General features: G+C 37.0%; 2 protein-coding genes across 2 annotated transcripts; one reads left to right on the top strand and one right to left on the bottom strand.

Annotated features, from left to right (window-relative positions):
• Positions 1-2,019: 2,019 nt before the first annotated feature.
• On the bottom strand, positions 2,020-24,912 carry LOC136806521 (probable serine/threonine-protein kinase kinX). The gene is made up of 3 exons (XM_067063111.1): positions 24,692-24,912; positions 23,777-23,987; positions 2,020-2,482 (listed from the first exon to the last, which is right to left on the bottom strand). The coding sequence occupies exons 1-3, from the start codon at positions 24,878-24,880 to the stop codon at positions 2,157-2,159; spliced, it is 726 nt and encodes a 241-aa protein (XP_066919212.1). The 5' UTR covers positions 24,881-24,912; the 3' UTR covers positions 2,020-2,156.
• Positions 3,284-8,921, top strand: LOC136806533 (golgin subfamily A member 6-like protein 25). The gene is made up of 6 exons (XM_067063123.1): positions 3,284-3,596; positions 3,981-5,573; positions 6,158-6,504; positions 6,632-6,857; positions 7,844-8,126; positions 8,809-8,921. Exons 1-6 carry the CDS (start codon positions 3,330-3,332, stop codon positions 8,919-8,921), a joined length of 2,829 nt encoding a protein of 942 aa, XP_066919224.1. The 5' UTR covers positions 3,284-3,329.
• Positions 24,913-26,761: the final 1,849 nt, after the last annotated feature.

Genomic DNA, 26,761 nt, shown 5'->3' with positions numbered 1-26,761 from the left:
GCTTGTAATTGTAAGAGGGATATTTATATTCATAGTTCCAGCGGATTGAGTAACAGGTATCGGTTAATTCTGCCATCTTACTCATTTAATAGACAAATATGGAAATCTAGCTCGACTTTTCTATTTGTAATTACCCCTGATCCCCATAGCGGAGGTACAACGCAAGTCGGGTAAGTATGTCAAAGCTCAGGTTCGCAGATCAAGTTTTTCGACCCTTGCATATGTCTATTTAACCCGTTAAATTGTAGTTTAACTGTAATTTAGCTAATAACCAACTCAGCGCCAAGGCCTGGCGAATGGGCGTCCGCCTTCCACCCTTTTTGTCTAAATGTCATTGCTCAGGGTCTATATCATATTGATAATGGTAGAAGTGAACCGAAAGATGGGCTCCTTCGATCCGTTAAAGAATTTTTTTCCAGAACTATTACAACCGAGTCAAATCAGCAAACCTCTGAGAAGCTTTTTTTTTAATTTTTATACTCTGAAACCCTTGGAGGGAGCTTGATCATACTTTTTGACAGTTTTGAGAGATTTTTGAGGGTCTTTTATAGGAAACCTTATCACTCCGACGAACCCGACATATTATAGTTTTTGGTATTGCTAAAAGGTGAAACCCGGGGTAATAATCATAACAACCTCAATCGGAAATATTTCGTCATTATAAAGAAAACAAAGTTTCGTCTTTTGTCATTGTAGAGTTGTCATCATATGTGTCAGTCACATAGATTTATAAAGTCCGAACTTTTGCTGAAAAGTGTGCAGTGGTTGGGTAGGAAATCATATTACATTACAATATAATTTCAGCGCTTGACCAAACAGAAACTTCATGGGTTTTCGAAAACAATAGCAACAATATTTTTTCCGATATTCATTTTTTTGAAGCACGACATCTAGCCCTTCGGGCTTTATAAATCTGTGGTCAGTTAGTCAGACTTTGGCTAGTCAATCAAAGATACAGTCAAAATTGAACTTGAAATAAGGCTACAGCATAGTGTATATATCACTCCAAACCTTTCGGTTGAATGAATTTCCAAATTTGACAAATAAATTTCTTGATTCTGCCATTTCTGGCACTTTTTTCAAAAAAAAGTATTGAGAAATATCTAAGAACTAATATGTAGTGTAATAGTGTGACTAAGAGAAGAGTGCAATTCTAAAAATATAGCTTAAAGGTTAAATAAACCTTAGATAGTGCAATAAATAAATTTGTCCGTAAAAATAAATAGTAACCCTTAAAATAAACGTTTAAAACAATTATATCATATAAAAGTGCATCGAAAATAAAAAAACCGAAAAATGGCTATATAAAAATCATTACCAAAATCTACCTAAAAAATACGTATAAAAATAAAATAATCAAGTTGTTATTAAAGTCTGTTCCGAAACATTTGGCAGTTTAAAATAATTAAAATTTATGCCTCGTTGGAAAGATAACTCTGAGTGGACGAATTAGCAGTTCGAAATTAATCTTCTAAAACTTATGAGACTTTGAACTTAGCTGATTTCAATTATGTATTCATAATTTTCATTTCTTTCTAGGACCGAAAGATACAATCCTTCAAAGTAAAAGCTAAAATGGCCCAAAAATCGAGCAAAATTAGCCCACTTTGAAGGGCTCTAGCTTTTGATAAGATAAAAAATGAAAATACAATTGAAATCAGCGAAATTCATAGTTTCCGTAAAATAAAATTTATTTGATTATTGGTCCAGTAGAAAAAATAAATCTTCATTTCTCTTTTCTTAATCCAACTAACTTTAATAATGCGTGTGTTGATTAATTCGGACGAAAAGAAGGCAGTTAAATGCTTGCAGTTACAAGAATCCTAATCAGGGTCTGACTTAAGTATAATCTTAGTTTCTAACGCTATATAGATACGAAAAGTAAAACCAAGCATTGAAATATCCCAAACATTAATCAATTTTCTCACCACCACAAGAAGTGTTTTTATTTTATCAATGATCACTAAACGCAATACACCTTTTCGACCCTAGTCGCCAATTGCCGCGCGGGCATTTTTTTGTACCTAATGACAATAGAAAAAAGTGTAAAAAAGGATTGGATGGTGGTAAAATGGACAAAAGAATGCCCGCGCGGCAATTGGCGGCTACGGTCGAAAAGGTGCATAACCAGCAAACCAAAATATACCTTCATCTTTTTACAACTCATCATGGACTTCAATTTCAACATCATCATCATTCACAACAGTAGTATCACCACCATCACCAATTCCATTTACTCCAATATTACCAACATCATTGCCAAGTTCTCCAGGATCTTCTGGTTGATAGACAGGTTCATGATCATCTTCAGCGTCATAAACATCATGTTGAGTCTGTTGCTGTTGTTGTTGTTGTTGATTAGAATGTTCTTCAACACCTTCTTCAACTTTGTTCGGTTCTCCATAAGTTTGAATTTCTTCTTCTTCTTCTTTTTGGTCTTTTCGTTTCTCATCTTCATTCTTTTTTACGTTTGTATTCGATTCTAAATAGTGAAATCATTACTCTCGGGTACCTAATAGCCGGGGGGGGGGGTTGGAATAAGCAGGGGGGTTGGAAAAAAAAATCAAAGTTTAATAAGCGGGGGGGGGGGTTGGAATAAAAATGTCCTGGGTGGAAAATGTTTGAAAAGGAGGCTAATACAGCAGAATTAAGACAAAAAAGGGAACTTTCAAAAACATTTTCCCAAAAATTAATTAGCGGGGGGGGGGGGACGGCTATTAGGTACCCGAGAGTAATCAAAGATAGTGACGCAAATCAACACACCCTGAAGTCCAAAAAGAATTCTCTTTTTCCCTTTTTTTTATTGGCGCCTCGAAAACACTTTTCGACATATTAATGGCAGTACTAATACGTATCTATGTACAAAAAAATCAGAAAAACTTATAAAATCTCTAGAAAATTCAGAAAAAGCGCGTATTTCGGAATATTGTCGAATCTAAAGACAGGAAATTTTTTTCCGAAATTGATCGATTTTGTATGAAAGGCACTAATTTTTAGATTGAACTATTAGTCATGTGTACGAAATGATTCTGATTGTAACGAAGAGCACCAAGGGATCATCGGCACATCAAAGCCCGAATTTCATTGCTCTCTGTCGTGATATAAGCCCGCCTCTTTAGAGCGTGGGCGGTCGCCAATCCACCATCGGAATGGCAGATTAAGAAAGCCATTGTTATTACGTCAGTTAACGTCTAATTTTTGACGTCAAATATCATTTCACAAAAGTTTTCTTTTTTTAAACACAACCACCAAGAAAGAGATTCATTTAAATTTTTAATTGTGAAGTGGATAGACGTGTAAAATATTTATCGACGAAAATTTTTTGAAAGATGTGGTGGCGCGCTACATCATTGATGACAGAAGACCTGAAGAAATCTTCGAAAGCAAGACTTTCAAAGGGCTTTTATTGTGGTGAAATTCAAATGCAAAGTTTTCAATCAGACAGTCGTGTTAATACACCAGAAGACGAACAATTGTGTCAGATCAACAGAACATTAATCAGCTACAAGGATGTTTCTCTTCCTGAAAAACTTTACGGTGGCCGAAACACAAAGCCACGCATTGCTACCGATGATAAAGAATCCCTTCAAAGAAAGGTTTGTTCTGTGCTTTAAAATTTTCGGTATCAGAAAGTAAAGGCTACTCTACCTCTAATAGCTCTGGTTAAATATATTCTCTACCCTTACTACAACAGTCACCTGCTCAAGAGGGGCAACCACACAATCTTCACCTACTTTGGGCGCAAGGGTTCTTTTCTAGTAAACTGCCGTCTTATTCAGGACCATGTTTGCTATTCAATATACAATCTTTATAAAGACTGTGTTTCGCTTTGAGGTAACTCTCACATTAGTCAATGTAAACTCTGATGCATTTCGCTACCCCTGACTCAAACAATAAAGGTGTGACCTCAGCTTTAGTAAATTTGGAGTTAGTCCTTTTCACGGGCTGATTCATCTTTATATCTTTCACATTTGTTATAGATTATGAAGGAGTTGAACGTCGGCCCACTGGAATTCGGCATTGCGATGAAGACTTATCAAAATGCCATCAAAGTCCAGAATGAAGAAAAGATACGGGAAGGTGCATACGTAGGAGGAAGAGAAGGCATAAATACTTCTTCAACAGATAGTGAAGCCGATACAAAAGTAAAGGGAGGTAAAGATACTTCTCCATCAAACGATTCAGCTCTTTTGGACGAACTTCGTTCAATTAAAGGTGATTACGGTAAAATGAAAGGTGACTACGACAGCATTGTGGAAAGGAACACAGTAGCTGAAACAGAGATCAGGGGATTATCTTTAGCCAAAGAAGAATCCGATCTTGCACATCGTGAAGAGGCGGATGCTTTGCGTACTACAATTGATGGTTTGAATAAAAAATTGACAATGGCCCGTGAAGAGGTTGAAAATATGGGCTTGGATATCAAAGAATGTGTTGCCGATACTACCTCGCAGTTGAAACAACACTTAAGCGCGTTATTGACTGCCGAAAAAGAACACAACCGAGTCTTTCTTGCAGAAAAGGAGGCTAAAATTTGTGAAAAGGACGCTCAGATCTATGAAATAAAAAAATATTTTGAGAGGGAGCTGGATGCCGTAAAGGAACAAGGAGCAAAGCGTTTGGAAAGAATGCTTTCCATTGAAAAAGATAAATCGGAGCTTAACAAAGAAACGATTCAAGAGCTTCGTAAAAGCTTGGATGCCGAACAAAAATTACTCCTTGATACACAACACTCCTTACAGCAACAAACGGAGTTAGTTAAAGCCCAGGCCTCTCAGGTCGTAGAATTGAATAACAAGAAGGCTGTCATCAAGAAGAAATTGTTTAAGGCTACCAAAGAGATTAAGGAAGCCAACGATAAGGTCGTCCAGAGTCAAAAAGCGTTTAGCAAACAACAACAGGAGCTGAATGATCTAAAGTTGATGAATGAGAAATTGATAAAGGATAACGAGGAAGAGCGTAAGAAACATACTGAAGAAATGACACGAAAAGAGAGCGAGTTGGTTAAGATGTGCGAAAGCTTCAAAGAGCAAACCAACATCAAGGAACAAAATATGGGATCGTTAAAAGCAGAGAATGATGCATTGAAGTTAGCGCAAGTCGAATCTGAATTAATCCATGGGACAGAGATGACAAAACGGAATGAGGTATTACTCCGTGTGAAAGACGTGCACATGGACGAGATTGGTGAAGTTAGGGAACAGCTTGAGAAGTTGAAGAAAGAAGCCAGCCAGATGGATTCGATGCACCAAGAGGCATTGGCTACAAAAGATGGCAACCTGGAAGAATCTGAATTGACGATTGCTTTCTTACAAAAAGAAAAAGCGATCTGTGAAAAGAAACTAGAGACTGCATCGAAAAGTGTGCTTCGTTTGGAGAAGAGATTAAACCAACGCGAAGTCGAGATTCGCGCTCGTTTGGAAGATATTTCTGCACACAAGAAGAAAGAAAATGCAGACCGAGCTACTATCGAAAAACAAAAGGTCACAATGGAGAAAATCCAGAACGATTTGAAACGTGAAAAAAAGAGGATCGAATCTTTGATCCGAGAACGTAATGCTTACAGAGAAGAGGTAGGATTTCAGCTTTTTCTTTTAATAAATTACCATCGATCAGCATCAATAAAGAATCTTTAGGAACTCATTTGTCATGTTGTGTCATTCCCTGAGAAAATCATTTTTGCTTGAATGATTGCTTGTTAATTAGTATTTACTTTTGTGTGCTTAACTGTAGGGGGGGGGGTCATTTTGTAATTTTTGGGAAAAAATCAACCCATAACACGTTATAATGACCCCCTCCCCCATTTTATGACCTTTATACTACGAAGTGGCGCCAAAATTGGCCATTTTCCTAGGGATTTTTAGCAAAATCAGGTCAGTAGCACTTATTTATGACCCCCCCCCCATTTTGTTGATTTTTATGTGGACTAACACATACCCCCTACAATTAAGCACATAAGAGTATAACAGTATGATATAGAGATCGATATTGATGGTGATTGTTAGGAATGCTCATCCCCTAAGAAAGACTATTCTTTGGGCAACGAGTAATTTCTTATGAACAATGCCTGATCAGAAGGCGTTCAATCTTGGAAGCAGGTTACGAAGGTGACCTGTCTTGATTATGTCAAAATTAATTTTCAAATACTTCTCTTCAGGCCCACTCAAATAGCATGAAGAAGATTGAAACCAATAAAAAGCTTGAGGCTACCAAAGAACACTTGCAAACGGTCAAGGAAGAATACGAACATAAAATTGCTCAAATGCAAACCATTCAAGACACAGAGACAGTGGGCAAGCAAAAACAAAGGAAACGCCAGAGAAAACCAAAACAGATTGCTTCCAACGACATCGAAGCAAATACATTGACTATTGCTACACAAATCAATAAAGAGCTCACCAAGCCACAAGACGCAAAGGGTAACGATTTGAGCCAAGAACAACCAAAGAATTCAGATCTAGACAATGACAAGATCAAGAAAGTTACTCCTAGAGTACAAAAAAGGTAATTAAGCTAATGATGAATAGATCGAATGGCCCTCTCGGCTCCTAGATATGTTCAACCAATATTGACATCTTAAGCCTCTTAATCATCTTATTACAAAGAGTGGATTAGTGAATATTTCTTTCAGTCAAACATCATTTTACTATACTGATTTTATAGTTCTGCTCAACGAAAAAGTCCATCGACAACGTCAGACGTCATTTTTGATCAACATGATGGCGGAAGACCGTGGAGCGTGTACGACACCTCACTTGTCACCTTCTGTATTGGAATATGGTTTCTGCTCATCAAGGTCTGCAGCATTGTCACCAACGATGATTCACTCTGGTAGTGAAGTCATCTCCAAATCATACGTATACTTTTGTAAATAATTTTCTCATCCTGGATTCTTTATATTAATTTTTACTACTTTTTTTATATTTAAATTATTTTTTTAAATTAACCTAAAAAAAAAAAATTGCTACTTGCCCATTTTCATTCTCCTGACTTAAAATCTAAGGTATTACTTTTTACATTTGGCCCACTTGTTCTATAGCCGATGAGCTTTTTTTTTGAAAAAGTGTAAAAAACACGATAAATGTTCAAAAATTCAAACACTCAAAAAATAAACTTTTGTATAGTGAAACTGATAAATTATCTGGTAAATTTGTTGTGTCAAACTACTCTACCAGACAAACAGAGACCATGTATTTGTCTTTCATAAGTTGTTGTCATTACAAACAAACCAAAAAAGATCTCTACTGTAAATTTAACCGGAAAAAATAATAAAATAGTTTAAAAAAACAACAACTGTACGGATAGATCTTAATCTGAGTAGGTCAAATTAGTACGAATTCGAAAATGTACAACATTTTGAGATATCAGATTAGCAAACATGGGAAAGAAGTTCAAAACCTTTTAGACAAATACATGGGTCTTTCCAATAAAGTATAAGCCCGAAGGGTTAGAAGCGAATCTTTAACCTTTCTCAGGCAAGAAAAAGTGAAGCCTTAAAATATGCGCTGTATTTTTGACGGCGGATTGGATTTAGCAATTCCTTTGTTTTCGAGTAATATTTTTTTCGAAATTTAGTGGTAAATTTTACTTCCAATCTGGCATTTGTGCAAAAACCAGGCGGGCCGCTCTAGGCCGCGCAACGTTGGTAGGATTTATTGGCTTCAAATCTTACCAAGGAGATTCGCTCCACCATGTAGCTTTTGAACGTGTTCTTGACCCTGAAGGAGCATACAGTTCAAAACTTGAAGGTTTATCTTTGGTAGTAATAGACGAGAAAAAAAAAGTAAAAGCGTGGAGACCAACTATTTTATGGAAAGAAACGGAGTAAATTGAATATAAACAGTTTATTGAATCTTGTGACATTGATAAACAATCAAAATTCTGGAATTATATTGAAGATCGGATAGAATTTTTCGATAACAGTATTAACATAATCGACAAACTATTGATTGGAACAAACATAAATCGTTTTCTGTACATCGAGAGTACAATAGTTGATCCAGAATGGAATGGGCGTGGTTTCTTTGAATTGCTTCTCAAGAAGTCTGCGTACGAGGTTGGTCATAGTGAAATGGCAATTTTGGAAGGTATGATACCCAAGAAATATTGGGAAGAAGTTTGGACAGGTATAAAAATTATTGTGTGATGACATTGTTCAACGAGGAGATTACTTATGAGCATGGTATAAACTACCAAATTATACTGAGAAGTGAATTATTCAAATCGTACCGTAACTCGGTCTAACGTCGATATCCCTAATCTAATCCCGACACCCCTTTTATCAGCTGAAATTGATAGAAAGGTCAAAACAGTTTTTCTTTGTTTAGTGGTCACAGTTTTTCAATCTTTCATATTATTCCTGTCTAGAAGGGTGTCGGAATTAGACGAGGGATGTCGATATTAGACCAACTTACGGTACATTACTGTAATACTGATTTTTAAAGGTATATAATTTTCAAACTGGTTTGGGTTCTACGTCAATGTATGGAGCACTCCGTCACCAAGTTTACTGATATAATTGATTATTGATAAGGTATATCACCGTACATTTTTATTTACCTATGTACTACTTTATTGTTACCAGTGGATACCCCTTAAAACCCAACAAAGTTAGATTTTGGGCTCTCTCAGCCACCAAACCTAATGTATAGTATAATTCACTTTTTTACAACGTCTTATAAATGTACTTTTATTCATAAAATTCAAAGTTATTCAAAATTTTATCAAAAATCCGGCTTCAAAAATCAAGTTTTTCGGACCAAGAGATTACACAATTGAATCTAAGGTCATAAAACCTATACTTTTTAGGTACCTACACAATGATCATAATTCAAAACTGGCATATTTATGACAATCGGGTTGCTTTCAAAGCAATGTTAGAAGAACGTGTCACCAGAGCTAGAACAGCTATTACACCTTAAAACCTACAAATATTGACCCCTCACAACTCACTGAAACTGTGAAATTGCAATTCAGGTGCTGAACCGTGATTCAATTGATCAAATACTTGCTAGTATAGGAATCATTTCCCAAAACAATATTTGTATTTTTCAGAATTTCATGCCCATAATGCAATTGCGCCTGTCTTTGTAAAAAAACTTTTATTCACTTCATTTTTGACATTCTTACAATGTTTTTCTAAATCCCCATCAAATTTGTGACATTTTGGTATGCAATATGTTTTGAGAAAGTCGATTTTCAGATTTTATTGGCTACTACCATAATGAGCTTCAATATAGAACTTTGAGGGCCTTACGATTTCTTTGGGGTGTAACCATGGAGAAAAAAATAATTTTTTCTACCTACCATAAGTAATGCATGATGGTTTCTGTACAGTATGTGGCCCCCAAAACGGCGATCAAATTTGAAATTTCTCTCAAATCTAGGGGAAAAGAGATTTTACAAAAATTTTTGCTGCATGAAAACCTTTAAAGGGGACGTCTGGTCTGATTTAAGGTATTGTTTTTTTAGAATTTTTGGAAAAATTATTCCAGGGAGATTAAAATGAGCTATCTCACTTCAAGAGATTTTTTTTCAATCACTTTCTATGACCATTTAAAAAATCCCCCTTTTTCAAAATTTATGACGTAGCTTATGTTATATGTTTTCTATGTTCTTTCAAGTAAACAAGATTAACTCCTCTTTCTGTGCAGCTGGCATTTTTATAAGAAAATTTGAAGTAAGTCAGAGATGTGCAAGAGCATTTAAAGTCGTTTAAAACATCTTTTTCCCAACATTTTGTCAATGAAAGCTTACTACAACATCTTCATAGAAAACTGAAATATTTATATAGTTGTGGACTGGAAAAATCATCGAAATTAGGAGTTTGAATTAAAATGTTCTTATCAAAAGTTGTTTAAATACAGTACTTTAGACTACAGACAAGATTTCTGTTCTTATAAATTACGAACAAAGGTTACGTCAAAAATCAGGTAAAAGAGAGGAAATTGTAAAACACTAAAATCTGAATATGTCAGTCAAAACTAAAGATTTTATATCGCTTAAAATCAGACGAATTCATTATGCCGAGCGGACGCAGTCTAGAGTGAGTGTTCACTTAGGCTTGCGGAACGCCGGCTAAGCCCTTCTTTCACTTTCGCTGCTCAAAGAACAAGATGGCGGATAAATCCGCTGCACCGAAAGTGAATAGTGATGCAACTGAATCGAGTAAAATCAAGGGCATCGTAGCAGAAACCGATCCCAAAGTTGGAGAGGAAGGAAGAAGAACTTACCGTAAACACAAAAAGAGACAAAGATCTCCTTCCAGTTCATCTTCAGAGAGTTCCTCGTCAGATACAAACAGCACAAGTTCGTCATCATCAGAAGAAAGAAGACGTCGAAAAAGGAAGAAAAAATCCAAGAACAAACGTAGAAGGAGAAGTAAATCCCCTACAAAGTCACCAGAACGTGAACAACCTCTCTTATTTCAAATGAAAGAGGATGGTAGTGACTGGATGCTAGAACAAAGACTAGCCCAATATTTGAACGGTCACATCACAAAGTATATATCAGATAAAGATATCTCTTCAATGGTGCTGGAAGAAATACCAGTTCCCTCTAATGTGTCGAATACATTAAAAATGGACACTTTAACTGACACCCTGCTGAAAGAGAAAGTGTGAATAATTGATGAAGTCACGTGACAATTAGTATATAAAGCATGTTTTTTGTTGTGAAGTTAGCGTTTTTATTTAGTTGAAATTTGAAGTTATATAAGAAACATCTTGTGAAATTTAATAGAAAAATACAGTCCTCTTTATTTGCTTGGAATCACATGGTCCTGACCGACCCGGATATTGGAATTGATTTGTTGTTGTTATGAGATTTGATTTATTGGAATTGATTTGATTTTTGATACGCGGTTCGGATATTGAAATTTTGATTTGATTTTGGATTTGTTACCGATCGCAGATATTTGAGATTTGATGTGATTGATTTTGATTACACGTGATTATTGATTTGATTTTGAAAATATGGCTGACCTTGCCAAATTGAAGAAAAGCAGAAACGCTTACCGACTGAACGCTAGTAAATTGTTTGCCAAGTTCGACAACCCGAATTTTGATACGCTCACCGAAACACAACGATACGATGTAATGGATGAACTGAATAGCAATATCATCACGATACAAAGTAAGCACGACACGATTAAAAAACTTGACGAGAAAATTTTGGAACTCCTGTCTGACGACGAGGAAATGGCTGATGAACTGAATGCCAACACTGAATTTGAACTGAAAGTACAGAAGTACGTTTCAAAACTTAAACGATTAGAACGAAAACTTGAAGCACCTTACGCTAACGTAAACGTCACGCCGATCGCTACGGGTACAATCGCTGCCACAGTACAACAACCGATCATCGAAAGAAAGAACGACGGTGTCCGCTTGCCGAAAATCGAAATCCCGAAATTCAAAGGAGACCCGTTAGAATGGAATTCGTTTAGAGACACGTTTACTGCGACCATCCACGAAAATTCGAAACTGTCTGACATTGAAAAATTCACGTATTTGCAAAGTTACGTTCGAGATGAAGCTCAGCAAGCAATTCAAGGACTTCCACTTAGTGGAGAAAATTATGATAAAGCCTGGCAACTCCTAACTGAACGTTATGGAAATTCGCAACTCATCCGTTCGAGTCTTATGAATAAACTGATTAAATTAGAAAAGCCAAGTAACGGCTCAGCTAAAGAACTTCGAAAATTGTATGACACAGTCGAAAGCAACGTCCGTGCTTTAAAATCAACCGGAATTGAGAAAGAAACTTTGGGTCCGATGTTGATACCTATTGTTTTAGAGAAATTACCAAATGTCGTTCGTTTACATCTCAGTAGAACTCTTGGAAGTAACACTTGGGACATAACTGAATTTTTAAAAGCTATTAATGAGGAAATTCTAGCAAGAGAAAACTTTGATTATTTGAAAGGTCCCGAAGCAGAAAATTCGAATTCGAAAAAACGCTCCTCAATGAACTTTGGAGGTGCACAACAAAGAAAAAAGTTTTGCAGATTTTGCCAAAGCACAGATCATTACAGTGATCAATGTACTATTGTTACGACAAATAGTGCTCGCAGAGAAATTTTGAAGAAAAACCATTGTTGTTTTAATTGTTTGAAACCGGGACACTCGAAAAAGGAGTGTAAAACTACGATCAAATGCTACAAATGTGGGACCTCGGGGAATCACCCTACCGCTTTATGTCAACAAACAAACACAAAAGGAGAAAAAACTGATGAGAAAAGTGAGGAGAAAAATGATGAAACACTCTCCCTCACAGAATTACAAACTGCTGTTATTATTGAGAAAAGTCAAAATTTAGTTGATGATTCAGGAACTGTTTTATTGCAAACCGCCATCGGAATTGCAGAAAGTGATAATAAAGCTCGTGGAGTTCGTGTACTGTTTGACTCCGGTGCTCAGCAAACCTACATTACTGAGAAAGTTGTTAAAGATTTGAATTTATCGCCCATTCGCAAAGTAAACATGTGTGTAAAAACTTTTGGTTCGTCGAAAGAGAAAATTTCCTCCGTGAAAGAGTATGAATTGAGTTTGAAAGGAGATTCCACCGTCAAAATCAAAGCTTTTGCTGTACCAACAATCTGTGCCCCCGTCAGCGGACAAGATATAGGAACTGTTTTAGAGGAATTTCCGCATTTGAAGCAATATACCCTTGCTGAGAATGACAAAACTGTGGAGAAATCTATTGACGTATTGATAGGAGGAGATTATTATTGGGAGCTTATGACAGGTGATGTTATGAAAGATAAAAGTGGATTGACTTTATTGAAATCGTTATTTGGGTACGTTTTGAGTGGCCCAATGAAATTTCCAGAAAGTAGTACCAATGTTGTGTCAACCCACGTTATGAAAATTGTCTGTGAAACTCGTGAGAATAAACTCCTGTCAGAGGAAGTGAAAAACTTTTGGGACTTAGAAACTATCGGTATCAAGGAGAATGAACGCTCCGTTTATGACAAGTTTAACGACGAGATCGATTTTGCTGAAGGAAGGTTTGTTGTAAAACTTCCGTTCAAAGATTCGCAATCTTCGCTACCCGACCATTATTTACTGAGCAAGAAACGCTTAGACTCGTTACACAATCGTATTGGAAAGAATCCAGAACTTTTTGAACAGTATAGTGCTGTTTTTGATGATCAATTGAGTAAAGGGGTGATCGAGCCCGTACCTGAAGATGACCCAGGCGAGCCCGGCATGGTGACGTATCTACCACATCGAGAAGTGGTGAGACCTGACAAAATTACAACCAAAGTCAGGGTCGTGTTTGATGCAAGTGCTAAGTATCGTGACGGCGTCAGTCTTAATGATGTTTTGTACAAGGGTCCGTGCTTAAACCCTTTGTTATTTGACTCGTTATTAAATTTTCGTTCACATCCCATTGCTATGTGTGCTGATATTGAAAAAGCATACACCCAGATTGAAATTGATCCTGCACATCGTGATTTTATGAGATTTTTATGGTACAAAAATCCTTATGCTAAATTTCCAGAAATTCAAACATTTCGTTTTACTCGTATTATCTGGGGTGTTACAAGTTCGCAATTTTTGCTAAATGGGTGTGTGAGAAAAGTTGCCAAGAAATATGAGCAACTTGATCCTGAGTTCAGTAGAAAGGTCCGTGATCATTTCTACGTTGATGATTTAAACACCGGAACTAGTAGTGTTGAAAATGGTCTCGATTTGTACAAGAAATTCAAATTGAGATTTATGGAAGCGAGCTTTCCTCTGAGAAAGTGGCGCACGAACAGTCAAGAACTAAGAGAAATAATAAATGAGAAAGAAGAAAAAGAAATAAATAAGAAAAATGAAATAAATAAGAAAGAAAAAGTAGAATACAAAAACGAAGATTTACAAAATAGTAAAGTTCTTGGTATTGTCTGGAATGAGCTTGACGACAAATTGATTTTGTCCGTCAAAGGACTATTCGAGAACGTCAAAGAAGAAATGCCAACAAAGAGAGAAATTTTGAAAATTATTGCTGGAATCTACGATCCAATTGGTTTCGTTCAGCCATTGACTATTGGCTTGAAATTGCTTTTTCGTGAAATTTGTTTATTGAATGTTGGCTGGGATGAAACACTCCCAAACGAAATTTGTACAAAGTGGTTGAAAGTTGTTCAAAGTTTTATGAATGTTCCAGCTATTGTTGTGAATAGATATTATTTTACTGGTTGCTCGATTAATGACCCGATTGAGAAAATTTATTTACACGGTTTCTCCGATGCTGCTGATTTAGCTTATGGCTGTTGTGTATATATTAAAGGAGTTACCAAATGTGAGAATGTTATTATTAATTTTGTTACGTCGAAATCGCGTGTCGTTCCATTGAAAAAGCAAGAGTTTACGATTCCACGAAAAGAGTTACTTGGAAATTTTATTTTATCAACTTTAATTGAAAATGTTTATTCGTCGTTATCGAGAGAAATGTTTATTGATGGCTATTTTTGTTGGAGTGATTCAATGATCACACTTAGTTGGATCAAAGCTATTCACAAAGAGTTTAAAACTTTTGTTGAAAATCGAGTTAACAAAATTCGTAAATTTGTTTCGCCATCTTTGTGGAATTACTGCAGTACGGACGACAATCCTGCTGATTTGACGACACGCAAAGAGAATTCCGTTCACGACGATTTGTGGTGGCAAGGGCCATCTTTCCTGTTGGAGAACATTGAGAAAACTTTACACGAAAAGAATCTTCCTTCCCTGGGAGAGGATTCCCTGATTGAGTTTGAGAGAGAGGAGAAGAAATCTGTTCTCATTAATATTAATGAGGTACACCATTCAATTGGAAAAGTTATTGTTATTGAGAAGTTCTCGTGTTTACAAAAGCTGTACAGAATAACAGCTTATGTTTTGAGATTTTTGAGAAATATTCGAGTACCTAAAGAAGAAAGAGTTATGACGTCAAAACTGAATGTTGACGAGATACGAGAGGCGGAGTTTCGATGGATCAAAGAAAACCAGACAATAATTGATCAAGAAGACCGACAACAGTTAGAAAAATGCTTGAACGTTACCCTCGATACAAAAGGTCTATTACGTACAAATGACCGTATTAAAAACGCAGATATTCCATACGAAACCAGATCTCCTATTGTTATAAACAGAGAACACAAACTCGCTGAATTGATTACAATTGATTGTCATAGACTAGTACAACACCTCGGTGCTCGACAAACACTTGCTGAAATTAGAAATCGTTTTTGGATTACGCGCGGTCGTAGCTTCGTAAGAGGCGTTCTCGCAAAATATCCGTGCCCTTGTAAAAAGTTCAACCCTAGACATTATCGTTATCCAGAAGAAGCTGACCTTCCAAAACTTCGTTTGAGAGACGATGTACCCTTCAGTGGTACTGGTGTTGATTATTTCGGTCCTATCCTTTGTAAGAACGTTTACATTGAAGACGAATTAGAAGATGAACTCTACAAATCCTACACTGCACTATACACCTGCGCTACTACTAGAGGTGTGGTGCTTGATCTTGTCCAAGATGCAACAGCTACAGCATTCGTTTCTAGCCTTATTCGTTTTATTGCTAGACGAGGATGCCCTCAGAAAGTCTTGAGTGATAACGGGACTATGTTCATTGCTCAAGAAGTGCAATCCTTCGCCACTTCACGTAATATTGATTGGAGTTTCAACATTGCCGAGGCTCCGTGGCATGGAGGAATGTTTGAAAGACTTGTACAAACTGTTAAACGTTGTCTAAAGAAAACTATTGGCAACGCCTGCCTTAGTTTTACTGAATTTCAAACTGTCCTTGCAGAAACTGAAAACATTGTAAATTCGCGTCCTTTGAATGAACTTGACGATGATGATTTAGAGGAACCATTGACGCCTAATCATTTATTATTTGGTCGAAAGTTGAGTCTACGAAATACAAACGAAAACGTAGTAAATTTGAATGACGAAATTGAACTGTCGAAACGTCACAAGTATCTTCAAACTGTGATTGATCATTTCTGGAATCGTTGGCGAAAGGAATATTTGAACACCTTACGTCAATACACCATACAAAATCGACCTAGAGGACAGTTAATTCGCGTTAATGACGTAGTTTTAATTTACGACGACAAACAACCACGACACAAATGGCGACTCGGTCGCGTAAGAGAACTGATTGGTACTCGTGGTGCTAAGATATTTGTTGGAAAGACTAGAACTTTGATTACTCGCCCCGTGAATAAACTTTATCCCGTAGAAACTTTCAAGAAAGAAACGGTTACGAAACGCCGTACCACTGGCCGGGGGAGTGTGAATAATTGATGAAGTCACGTGACAATTAGTATATAAAGCATGTTTTTTGTTGTGAAGTTAGCGTTTTTATTTAGTTGAAATTTGAAGTTATATAAGAAACATCTTGTGAAATTTAATAGAAAAATACAGTCCTCTTTATTTGCTTGGAATCACAGAAAGGCTACATGGGAACCAAAACCCTAGCCGTAGACAAATCTATTTCTCGGATATCATCCAAGATACGAGACATTCTTGCTCCACTTGCCTCAATCTGGCAGAATATTGAAGAAACACGCACTGGCGATGACTGCGAAAAAATCGACCTCGAAGAAATAGCTAAACGATTCCAACAAGCTATCTTATTGGTTGGCCAAGCAATAAATGCTACCAACTTCTTCAGACGTAAGAATGCGTTGACTGCCCTAGGTATCAAAGAAAGTGAAGTAAGCAGCTGGTTACGAGAAACATTAGTTGATGACCTAGAAAACAGTGATGGTAAACTATTTGGAGAGAAAATGTGGAAAACTCTAACAAAACAATCCAAAGCAGCAGGCTACACTTATCTTAAACAATACATATTTTCCAGACGACTGCAGGACCAAAAGAGGAAACCCTTTTCATGGGGCTCTTCCCAGACGAGCCGTGGAGAAGAGCGTCAACACCCCCCTGCTGAAGGACATGGCTCAAACAACAGACATCCATCCAACAAGAAATGGAGAGGTAAGAGAAAATCTACCAAACTTGACAGCCCCCCTTTCCAGTCAAGCAAATGCTCAATTAGAGTTTCAAACACACTACCCTGGGAAAATACACCCAGGGATAGAAAATCTCCTAGAAGAGATAATAGTACCCCAGTCAACATTGATTGCTGGCAAAACAAAATTATTTCAAAAGAATTGGGCCAAAATAACCCAAGACCCATGCATCCTGGAGACCATCTCAGGCTTGTCAATCCCAGTAATGGGAAAACCAATTCAAAAGACACCACCAAGGCAAATAAATTTCGACTCAAACATGAAAGCTCTAATACGGGCAGAGATAAGAACTTTACTGGAAAAAGGGGCTGTAAAGAGAGTTCTTTACAAGCAAGGCCAGGTCCTGTCCACTCTGTTTTTGAAAGAGAAAAAAGAACCAGGGAAATTCAGACCTGTGATAAACTTGAGGGAACTCAACTCTCATATCCCATACCAAAAATTCAAGATGGAGACCCTAAGGGATGTAAAGAACATTCTTCAGAAGGGGGACTTCATGGTCAAAGTGGATCTGAAAGATGCATATTTTTCTGTCCCAATACACCCACAGTCGATGAAGTATGTGAGATTCAGCTGGGAGGGAAACCTATACGAGTTTCAATGCCTAATGTTTGGACTAGGGCCAGCTCCCAAAATATTCACGAAACTTCTCAAGGTGCCCATTTCTCTATTGAGAAGATTACAGATAAAACTGATAATCTACATAGACGACATCCTGATTGTAGCAAGGTCAAAGGAGGAGGCCATCTTCTCCAGAGACACAGCGATCTTCTTATTGGAGAACCTAGGATTCACAATCAACATAGAGAAGTCTGTACTAACACCATGTCAACAAATGGAATACCTGGGGGTACTGATAGACAGCTCCAGCATGATATTCCCTCAGGAGAAAATGCTAAAATTGAAAAAATTTTGTGTCCAAATGCTAAATCTGAAGAGCTTCCCTATAAGGAAACTTGCAAGCCTAATAGGGAATCTAATGGCAATAGCTCCAGCCTTTACTCTAGCTCCTCTTCAGATAAGACTCTTGCAGAAATGCATGAACAAACAGCTAGCGAAAAACAAACAACACTACGGCTCAATGATGAAACTAGACAACACTGCAAAGGAAGAATTAAAGTGGTGGATAGGAAACTTCTCCTCAGGAAACGGCAAGGACATAAACATTCGTCCCCCAGATTTAATTATAAGCTCAGATGCGGCAAAGGGAAAAATGGGGGGATGGGGAGCTCATTGTGGTCAAAGCTCCACAGGAGGGCTATGGACAGAGTCAGAGAAAAGGGAACACATAAATATCCTAGAAATGAAAGCAGCCCTGATAGCACTGAAAACCTTTATAAAGGGGAATCACCTAAGGTCAGTACATCTACTGATAGACAACCAAGTAGCCCTGGCACATATTGTGAAAATGGGTCGGCCGAAAAACTCTACCCTAATAAGCCTGTCAAAAGAGATCTGGTCATTTTTGAACCAAAAGAACATCAGCCTCACTGCAGAATATATTCCATCGACCCTAAACAAGGAGGCCGACTTCGAGTCCAGGAATGCAAAAGACTGGGGGGACTGGAAACTAGCAAGGCAAACGTTCAAACACATAATGAATGTGTGGGGACCCCCAGAAATCGATCTTTTTGCCTCAAGAACCTCTCACCAACTACAGACTTACTACAGTTGGAAACCAGACCCACACTGTCTAGCAGTAGATGCACTGAACCAACCCTGGGACCAAAACCTAGTGTATGCTTTTCCCCCATTCTCTCTAATAGGGAGGTGTCTGGAAAAAGTAAGGAGATCCAAAGCAACAGTGATCCTAGTGGCCCCAATTTGGACGACTCAAACTTGGTACCCAGTCTTATTGGGAATGCTAATATCAAACCCAAGAAAGATAGTAATGAGGGAAGACACTCTAACACATCCATCAGGGGAGACCCACCCTCTAATACTGAACCAAACCCTCCACCTAGCGGTATGGGAAATCTCGGGAAACAAAAGCTTTCAGGCAAACTATCACAAGCAGCTTCTTCCCTTATCCAACAGTCCAAGGCAGAGGGAACTAGAAAACATTACCTGTCAGCCTGGAAAAGCTTCAGCAGCTGGTGTGATAGGGAGGAAACTGATCCCATTTCAGCCCCTATAGAGAAAGTGGCCAATTACTTAGGTACCCTATTTGAAGAAGGGAAAGAGTATAGCACCATAAATGTACATAGGTCAGCCATCTCGTTCTATCACCAACTAGTTGAGGGCTTGCCTGCAGGACAACACCCCATGGTCACCTCTCTATTAAAAGGAGTCTCAAGACAAAGACCCCAGCTCCCCAAATACACTGAAATATGGGATATCGACACTGTGCTCAATTACATAAGGGAGTGGTCAGATAATGAGTCACTACAATTGAAAGACCTCACACTAAAAACAATAACACTTTTAGGAATACTAGCACCTAACAGGGGCTCCGAGCTAACAAACTTGGACATAAAGCTAATGGGAAGGTCGGACTCCACTATTATTTTCCACTTAAACAAACCTCCAAAACACTTCAAACAAGGGAAGAAAGCAGAACCCATTGAGTTCAGGAAATTTGAAGGGAATATTAAACTATGCCCTTACAATACTTTAACAAGTTATATCGAACTCACAAAAAGATTCAGAGACAGACATAAAACATCGAAGTTGTTCTTAAGTTATGTTGAACCACACAAGCCCATTGGGAAAGACACGACAGCCAGATGGGTCAAAGAAATGCTAAAGATGGCAGGCATAGACACTGCCATTTTCCAAGCCCATTCTAAGAGATCAGCCTCAACCTCCAAAGCACACCAAAAGGGAGCAAACATAACAGACATTCTAAAAATGGGTAATTGGTCTAACACGTCAGTATGGCAGAAATTCTACAACAAGAACTTTAGTACAGCAGAAAAGTACCAAAACTTGCTCCTAAAGGACAATGAAGCTTTAAACAAGGACTTAGCCGGCGTTCCGCAAGCCTAAGTGAACACTCACTCTAGACTGCGTCCGCTCGGCATAATGAATTCGTCTGATTTTAAGCGATATAAAATTTGAAAATTTTCCTAGGCCGAAGGCCGTAATGGGAAATTTGAATTTTATGAGCTTAAAATCAGACGAATTCATTCCCATCCCACCTCCCTACTTTACAGTGTTAAACAAGTTCAATGCGACAAAACTCAAAAATACTTTCTCGTTTAGGCAACCTGAACGGACCACCAAGACGAGGTTACTACAGAGGTAGAGGAAGAAGAGGAAAATAACATTTTATTTACATTTATTTACTTAGGATTTTACTGATGTTCATATCATAGTTTACTTCATGTTTATATTTCGAAAAAAGAAAACAATCTACGTCACAGGTGGCGTTTACAAAATTGACATTTACTTATTATACTCCATTTGCATCACTTATAGGACGCATCTACGATGCTTTTTCTTAGCCTTCGTTCCACTCACTCTAGACTGCGTCCGCTCGGCATAATGAATTCGTCTGATTTTAAGCTCATAAAATTCAAATTTCCCATTACGGCCTTCGGCCTAGGAAAATTTTCAAATTTTGAGTTCGTTTTTTCTGCAAACTTTTTTTTACTAATTTAGCTATCTGGCATAGAATTATGACTGAAATGATCTACCAAAGCAGACGTCCCCTTTAACATCTCTACTTTATTTCCTGGAAGTTCTTTTTCAAAATTTTCAATTTCAACAATATTTTTCAATCGCTTAAAGATAGGTAGCTTTTTTCTAATGGCCCCCAAAACGGAGGTTTGAAATTTTAGCGATTTCTCTAAAGTCACAGATGTATTTGCATTTTCTGAACGGCATTAGGTGTAGAAAGTTTCCTATACCCCGTTATCATAACTTATTTTCAATATCCAAGGAGCTAGAGTGAGTTATATGCAATTTTTATCTAATTTTGGTGTTAAAATATTTCCTTTAGACGCAAATATGTTATTTTGAATCCGTCTCAAACCAGCAAAAACATGCTCATTTTTAAGTATAACCATCATTCTTTCAAAATAAACAAAAATCGTTTAATTCTGATAAATCTACAAGTCAGAATCTTCATTTTAATGAAAACCTCCGTTTTGGGGGCCGTCTTCGTTTTGGGGGCCATATACTGTATATTAAAAAATGGTGAAAAATTTAATTCATTCAGCGTCTTTTGTGTCTTTTTGTTCAGTCCTTTGCTTTGGTCTTACGTCACTTTTCTGTTCAGTCTCTTGACAATTAATTCTACGCAGTCATTTTAAGTTCTTTTGTATCATTTTTGTCATATAATTAGTTTATTCACACATTAGGCAATTATCTAGTATTTCAATTTTTGTTCAAGTATGCATATTTTTCTCTCGATTATCATGAATCATCAATCAAGCTATGAGAAGCATTGTGTGAGGTTGCATCAAAATATGGAGTTTCAGACTTAGCCAGTTTTGGAATCAAATTTTATTCACCTTTTAACTTTTGTGCTTAGTTTTCACATACTGGCTACCTGGTATGTTGTTTTCTGCCTTTTACCTCTCTGTGTTTTTCTGTTCATCAGCCTATTTGGCTCAGGCGTCTGGAGTTAGATTATTTTTGATATTTTTTAGATCGATTTCTTTAAGTTTAAATTACTAGGTTTCATTTTGGTATATTTTCACGCTATTTCTTTTGCGATTTTCACTATACTTTTAAGGTCATTTTGATCAATTTCCTCAAGATTTCCAGTCAATTTTCTTATTGTTTTTGGTTCAATATTTCGTCACTTAGTTTTGTCATTATTCTTAATTTTCAGTTTGAAGAAAACTATAAACAGTGTACTTTCAACACAAAAAAGTTTCAGCCTCACTTCCACTTTAAATCAGATAGATCCCCTAGATGTAAAGTGAAAATAAAATCCCCTTCTCACCCGCTTCAAATCCCAATATGAACACACTCGATCCGTAAAGAGAATGATATCGGAGCGAAACGGTACGGTAACGTCTGAACATGATCTAAGGCGGGGGGAGGGGGGGTGAAATATTACTACCACTTGCGGTTATAATTTTAAGATTATTCTAAAGCATCCTATGCATTAAGATTTCGAGCCCAGGGAGGTTGGGGGCAGAGGGTTTATCAACTTACGACATGCACAGCGAAAAAATTGCCTTTTAGAATCGCAAACTTACAGCACAGCAAAAAATCGGTGAAATTCATACCCTCACAGTGCATTTTTATTAAAATTTCAACCCTTTTCTTTTAGAGAAAAAAATTAGAATTTTCGTTGCTGAAATCAAAAAGTTTACCCTTACAATGCATTTCTGCTCCACAAATCTGAAAACTTAAGGCTTTTTCAACGCTGAGCGAGATTATGATTCTCTTCTAGACCTTTGGAGATTAAAATCAATGTATTGCAAAAGATTGTTTATCAGCTTAAGCTTTGTACAGTGTTTCTCAAGAGTTTCTTATTAAAATATGATACGTTTTATTGTTGACATTACAAATAGGAAAAAAAGCTACATAAATAAAGTTAAAAATACTGAACGGAATGTGTGTGGTTTTGGAGTTTGAAATATAATATATCATTTTGTGAAATTATTGGTCGTATCAGTATACAAATGATTCGAAAATGTACAACATTGTGAGATATCAGATTAGCAAACATGGGAAAGAAGTTCAAAACCTTTTAGACAAATACATGATACCTGTATATCTGAAACGAATGGGTCTTACCGCAGAACAGCAAAAGGATCATGCTTCAATTGAGTATATTCTTGACCCAAAAGGAGCATACAATTCTAACTTAGATGGTTTATCTTTGGTGGTATTGGACGAGAACGAAACAGTAAGAGCATGCCAAACCAATTACTACATAGATGTAGAAAAATGCAAACGAGAATTGACCGAATTCAAACAGTGGTTAGCTTCCTGTGACATTGATAGACAATCAAAACTATGGGGATATCTTGAACAACGGAACGAATTTTTCGATGATTACACTAAATTGATGGATAAACTAACACAGAGGATGGACATAGACCGTTTTTTATGCATCGAGAGCACAATTATTGATCCCAAATGGAGAGGACGAGGATTGGCTTCAATCTTACACAAGAAATCTGCGTACGAGGTTGCCCATAATGAAATGGCCATTTTGGAAGGTATGATGCCTAACAAATATTGGCAAAGACGTATGGAGTACCATAAAAATTATTGCGGCTTCACATTATTTAGTAAAAGCGTTGCCTATGATGATTATGCATGCCCAGCATGGTATAAATTGCCAAATGATACTGAAAAATAGCCAATCATTATGTTGTAAATTTGAAGTAAAGTGAAAAGACACCAAGGGTGGTTCATATTCTTCATATTAGTTCACAAATAAACTAGGCATTTTTTTATCTTTTAGCCTCAACATACGTAACTTTGTGCTGTAACGAAACCCGATTTAATAAACTTTTCCGGAAAGATTTATGATGTTATATACTCTCTTTATTAAGTCATTAAAGAACCGGTAATTAATGATGTCGAGGCTTTTCTCATTTTTATGCCGTTTTGAGTCTCACCTTGTTCTTATTATTTTTGCTTTTTAAGACAAAATATTAATACCCTTAAAACTCTGAAAACTGCTTGAAATTCTGTCTTTCCAGGCTCAGGTTTATTTTCAAACTGCTATTTTTTTGCTCTTTTGAACCCTAATGTTTTTTATGAAATTGTTCCAGTAAAAAAGAAGAATATTGTGGTGGAGTAGGGAACATTCAGAATGAAAAGTAATACATAGTGAAATATTATAAAAAATAAAAATACCTTGTTTTAATATTTTCTCATCTGATTGGGAATACGGTATTTCTCCCGGGTCTTCGGGTTGGTAAACCGGTTCGTGGTCATCATCCTCACTATCGGGGTAATCGGGAAATCGGAATGTCTTATCTTGGTCTGTGTCTTCTTCTACGGCGCCATATGATTGAATTGGTTCTTCTTCTGAATCTTGTTTTGGCTTTGTGGAATGATGTTGGCTCTAATAGAAAATTCATTGAAAAACATGCATGACATGAAATAATTTTTTTCATTTTCACGAGAACCTGTGGATTTAGCCATTCCATGTTATATTTATACCGGGGATGGGGAACATTTCCAGGGTGTTAATCCGATGAAGAATTTCCAGGGGGTGCAAGGAAAGCTTTTTTGTTCTCTCGAGGGGTAATTTAAACTTCCATTAAGAGACTGATTTTACTTCGTCCACCCTTTTTAAAGCAGAATTTTTGGAAATTTACAAATTTCGCCTCTTTCCAGGGTGTCCACACATTTTCAAGAATTATTTTTAGCTTGACAAGGGCCACCCCCTGAATGGATATGGAACTGCTCATTTTACATGAAATCGCCCCTCTAAGTTTTTAGGGAAGTATATTATGATATTCTCAAAATAAAAGGTAAAAAGTTTTTCTGGAAATGTCTATTTGCGTTGAATATCGAGTAATCATGAGCTACAATCAGTGCCATAACATATCGACAATTTCGGTTATTTTACCATTGCTCGAAAATTGAAGTTCGAGCGAGAATTTCAATTTCGGGCCTTCAACTTGGTTTTATCAAAAATTTCGATCTGGGAGCACTTCCAAGTTGTTTGTGGTTATAAAATTTCGCGGGGAATTTCCCTTTTGTGCCAAGTATTTTGGCGCTGATTGTAGGTTTTTTAATCTTAGAAAAGAAGCATTTTCATACCTTCACTCGTTCTTCTTCAAATTTGATTTCATCTTCATAATGTTCATCAAAAGGTTGCATTATGGGATCGTGTGGAGGATAATCTTCTAATTCTTCATCAAATTCAACATGAGGCTGTTTTTGTTGATCTGTTGTTGTATAAACTGGTGAGCATGCTATCAACAACAACAAAGTTTGCAAGTGTTTCATTTTTGTATTCTGTTTTTTGTTTTTTTAAGATAAACTCTAAAAAAGAATATTTAGACTTTAGTTTTTAAGGGAGGCGTCTGACCCACCCAGATTCATATCTCTGATAGGACGGAACCAGTAGGGGGAGCAAAGAAAAAAGGTCGTTTGAAGTGTAGTCTAGCATGCTAGACGACTTAACTCAGTAAAAAATAGGAAGTAGAAAACTTGACAGGAGCATCAATATAGTCGTCTAGAATATTTTGTGCACAACAAACTTTTCATAAAAATTCTCTTTTTTCATGATTTCGGATAACATTTTCAGGGGGCCTTGTTGGTTTGTTTTGGTTTGTTTTTTTTTTCTTTCACTTAGAAATTCTCATTGGCTGAAATTTCTATTTGTTTATATATTTTGTTGTATATGATTGTTTTCTCACCCCGCAGAAATCTGCGGGCCCTGCTGGAACTCCCGTAAGCTACGGAAACCACCTTAGCCCAGTCGTTTATTTTAACCATATCCCGACATAAAAACTTCCCGCTTTCAACAAAAACGTTATAAACGACTGGATTCCCAGTCTATTTGAAGTGAGAAGCTCACTGCCTTTTTTCACTCATATGGTCTGGCCTACGTCATGTGACGCGCTTAAGGATGGGGTTTTTCAGCATCCCAAAATGCACTGTAAGGGTGTGTTTCTGTGAAATTGAACTACAAGGGTCGAATTTTAAAACAAATTCAAAATAATTGATAAAAAGAAAGGTTTATACTTCCGGTTCGTTTGAAAAAGTTTCTATTGTTTGATAATTACAGCTGACAAGAATAATTTTCTCAGCTTTTCTTTGAATCAGAAAATTTCCCAAGCTTCTTCTTTCACGCAGATTTATGGCTGAGAAATATAGTGCACTATAAGGGTTGGGTAAATCAAGAGAAAATGCACTGAAAGGGTACCTTTTCAGCCATATTGAACTGCACTGTAAGGGTAAGATTTTGAAAAGCAGATTTTGCGCGGCACATACCGTAATTTCGAAATCGAGTCCCCCCCCCCCGGGAAATTAGTACATCATCATAAAACTTTAGTTTTCCTTTTAAGTTTAAAATTTTGTCTATAAAATACATAATAATTTAAAATTGTACTTATTTGGACGACGTGATTGAAGTGTGGGATTTATGAAATTTTCTAAAAATATAAAAATTTTAGTTTTAATAAAAATTTGAATAAAATATAATCTTTTTTACTAAACGATAGACTATGCAATAGGGAGGAAAAAGTAAAAGTTTTCAAGAATCTTAACCCATTTAAGTTGAATATTGATTGTTACGTTACTACTAATCTAAAATCAGAGGGGTAATACTAAAATACGCAACCAGCAACAACCAGCCACAACCAGCCACAACCAGCCACAATCAGCCACAACCAGCCACAATCAGCCACAACCAGCCACAACCATCCACAACCAGCCACAATCAGCCACAACCAGCCACAACCACCAAGAAAAAGGTACAATCACCCAGGAAAAGGTACAACCACCCAGGAAAAAAGGTACAACCAGCCACAACCACCCAGAAAAAGGTACAACCACCCAGGAAAAAAGGTACAACCAGCCACAACCACCCAGAAAAAGGTACAACCACCCAGAAAAAGGTACAACCACCCAGGAAAAAAGGTACAACCAGCCACAACCACCCAGAAAAAGGTACAACCATCCAGAAAAAGGTACAACCACCCAGGAAAAAAAGGTACAACCAGCCACAACACCCAAAAAAGGTACAACCATCCAGAAAAAGGTACAACCACCCAGGAAAAAGGTACAACCAGCCACAACCACCCAGAAAAAGGTACAATCAGCCAGAAAAAAGGTACAATCAGCCACAACCACCCACAACCACCCAGAAAAAGATACAACCAT

Source organism: Clytia hemisphaerica, unplaced genomic scaffold, assembly GCF_902728285.1.
Source record: "Clytia hemisphaerica strain Z4C2 unplaced genomic scaffold, Clytia hemisphaerica genome assembly, whole genome shotgun sequence".
Classification (NCBI taxonomy): domain Eukaryota; kingdom Metazoa; phylum Cnidaria; class Hydrozoa; order Leptothecata; family Clytiidae; genus Clytia; species Clytia hemisphaerica.
This window is presented reverse-complemented; position numbering and strand designations above follow the sequence as displayed.

What these genes read in the sequence shown, in the direction of transcription:
- LOC136806521 (XM_067063111.1), bottom strand. Translation starts at nt 24,880, where the DNA reads ATGAAACACTTGCAAACTTTGTTGTTGTTGATAGCATGCTCACCAGTT. An exon ending in TTGAAGAAGAACGAGTGAAG is followed by an intron (nt 23,988 to 24,691) that starts GTATGAAAATGC and finishes ATTTTCTATTAG; the next exon opens with AGCCAACATCATTCCACAAA. An exon ending in TGAGAAAATATTAAAACAAG is followed by an intron (nt 2,483 to 23,776) that starts GTATTTTTATTT and finishes TTCACTATTTAG; the next exon opens with AATCGAATACAAACGTAAAA.
- LOC136806533 (XM_067063123.1), top strand. Translation starts at nt 3,330, where the DNA reads ATGTGGTGGCGCGCTACATCATTGATGACAGAAGACCTGAAGAAATCT. An exon ending in AAGAATCCCTTCAAAGAAAG is followed by an intron (nt 3,597 to 3,980) that starts GTTTGTTCTGTG and finishes CATTTGTTATAG; the next exon opens with ATTATGAAGGAGTTGAACGT. An exon ending in AAGTCATCTCCAAATCATAC is followed by an intron (nt 6,858 to 7,843) that starts GTATACTTTTGT and finishes GAATATAAACAG; the next exon opens with TTTATTGAATCTTGTGACAT.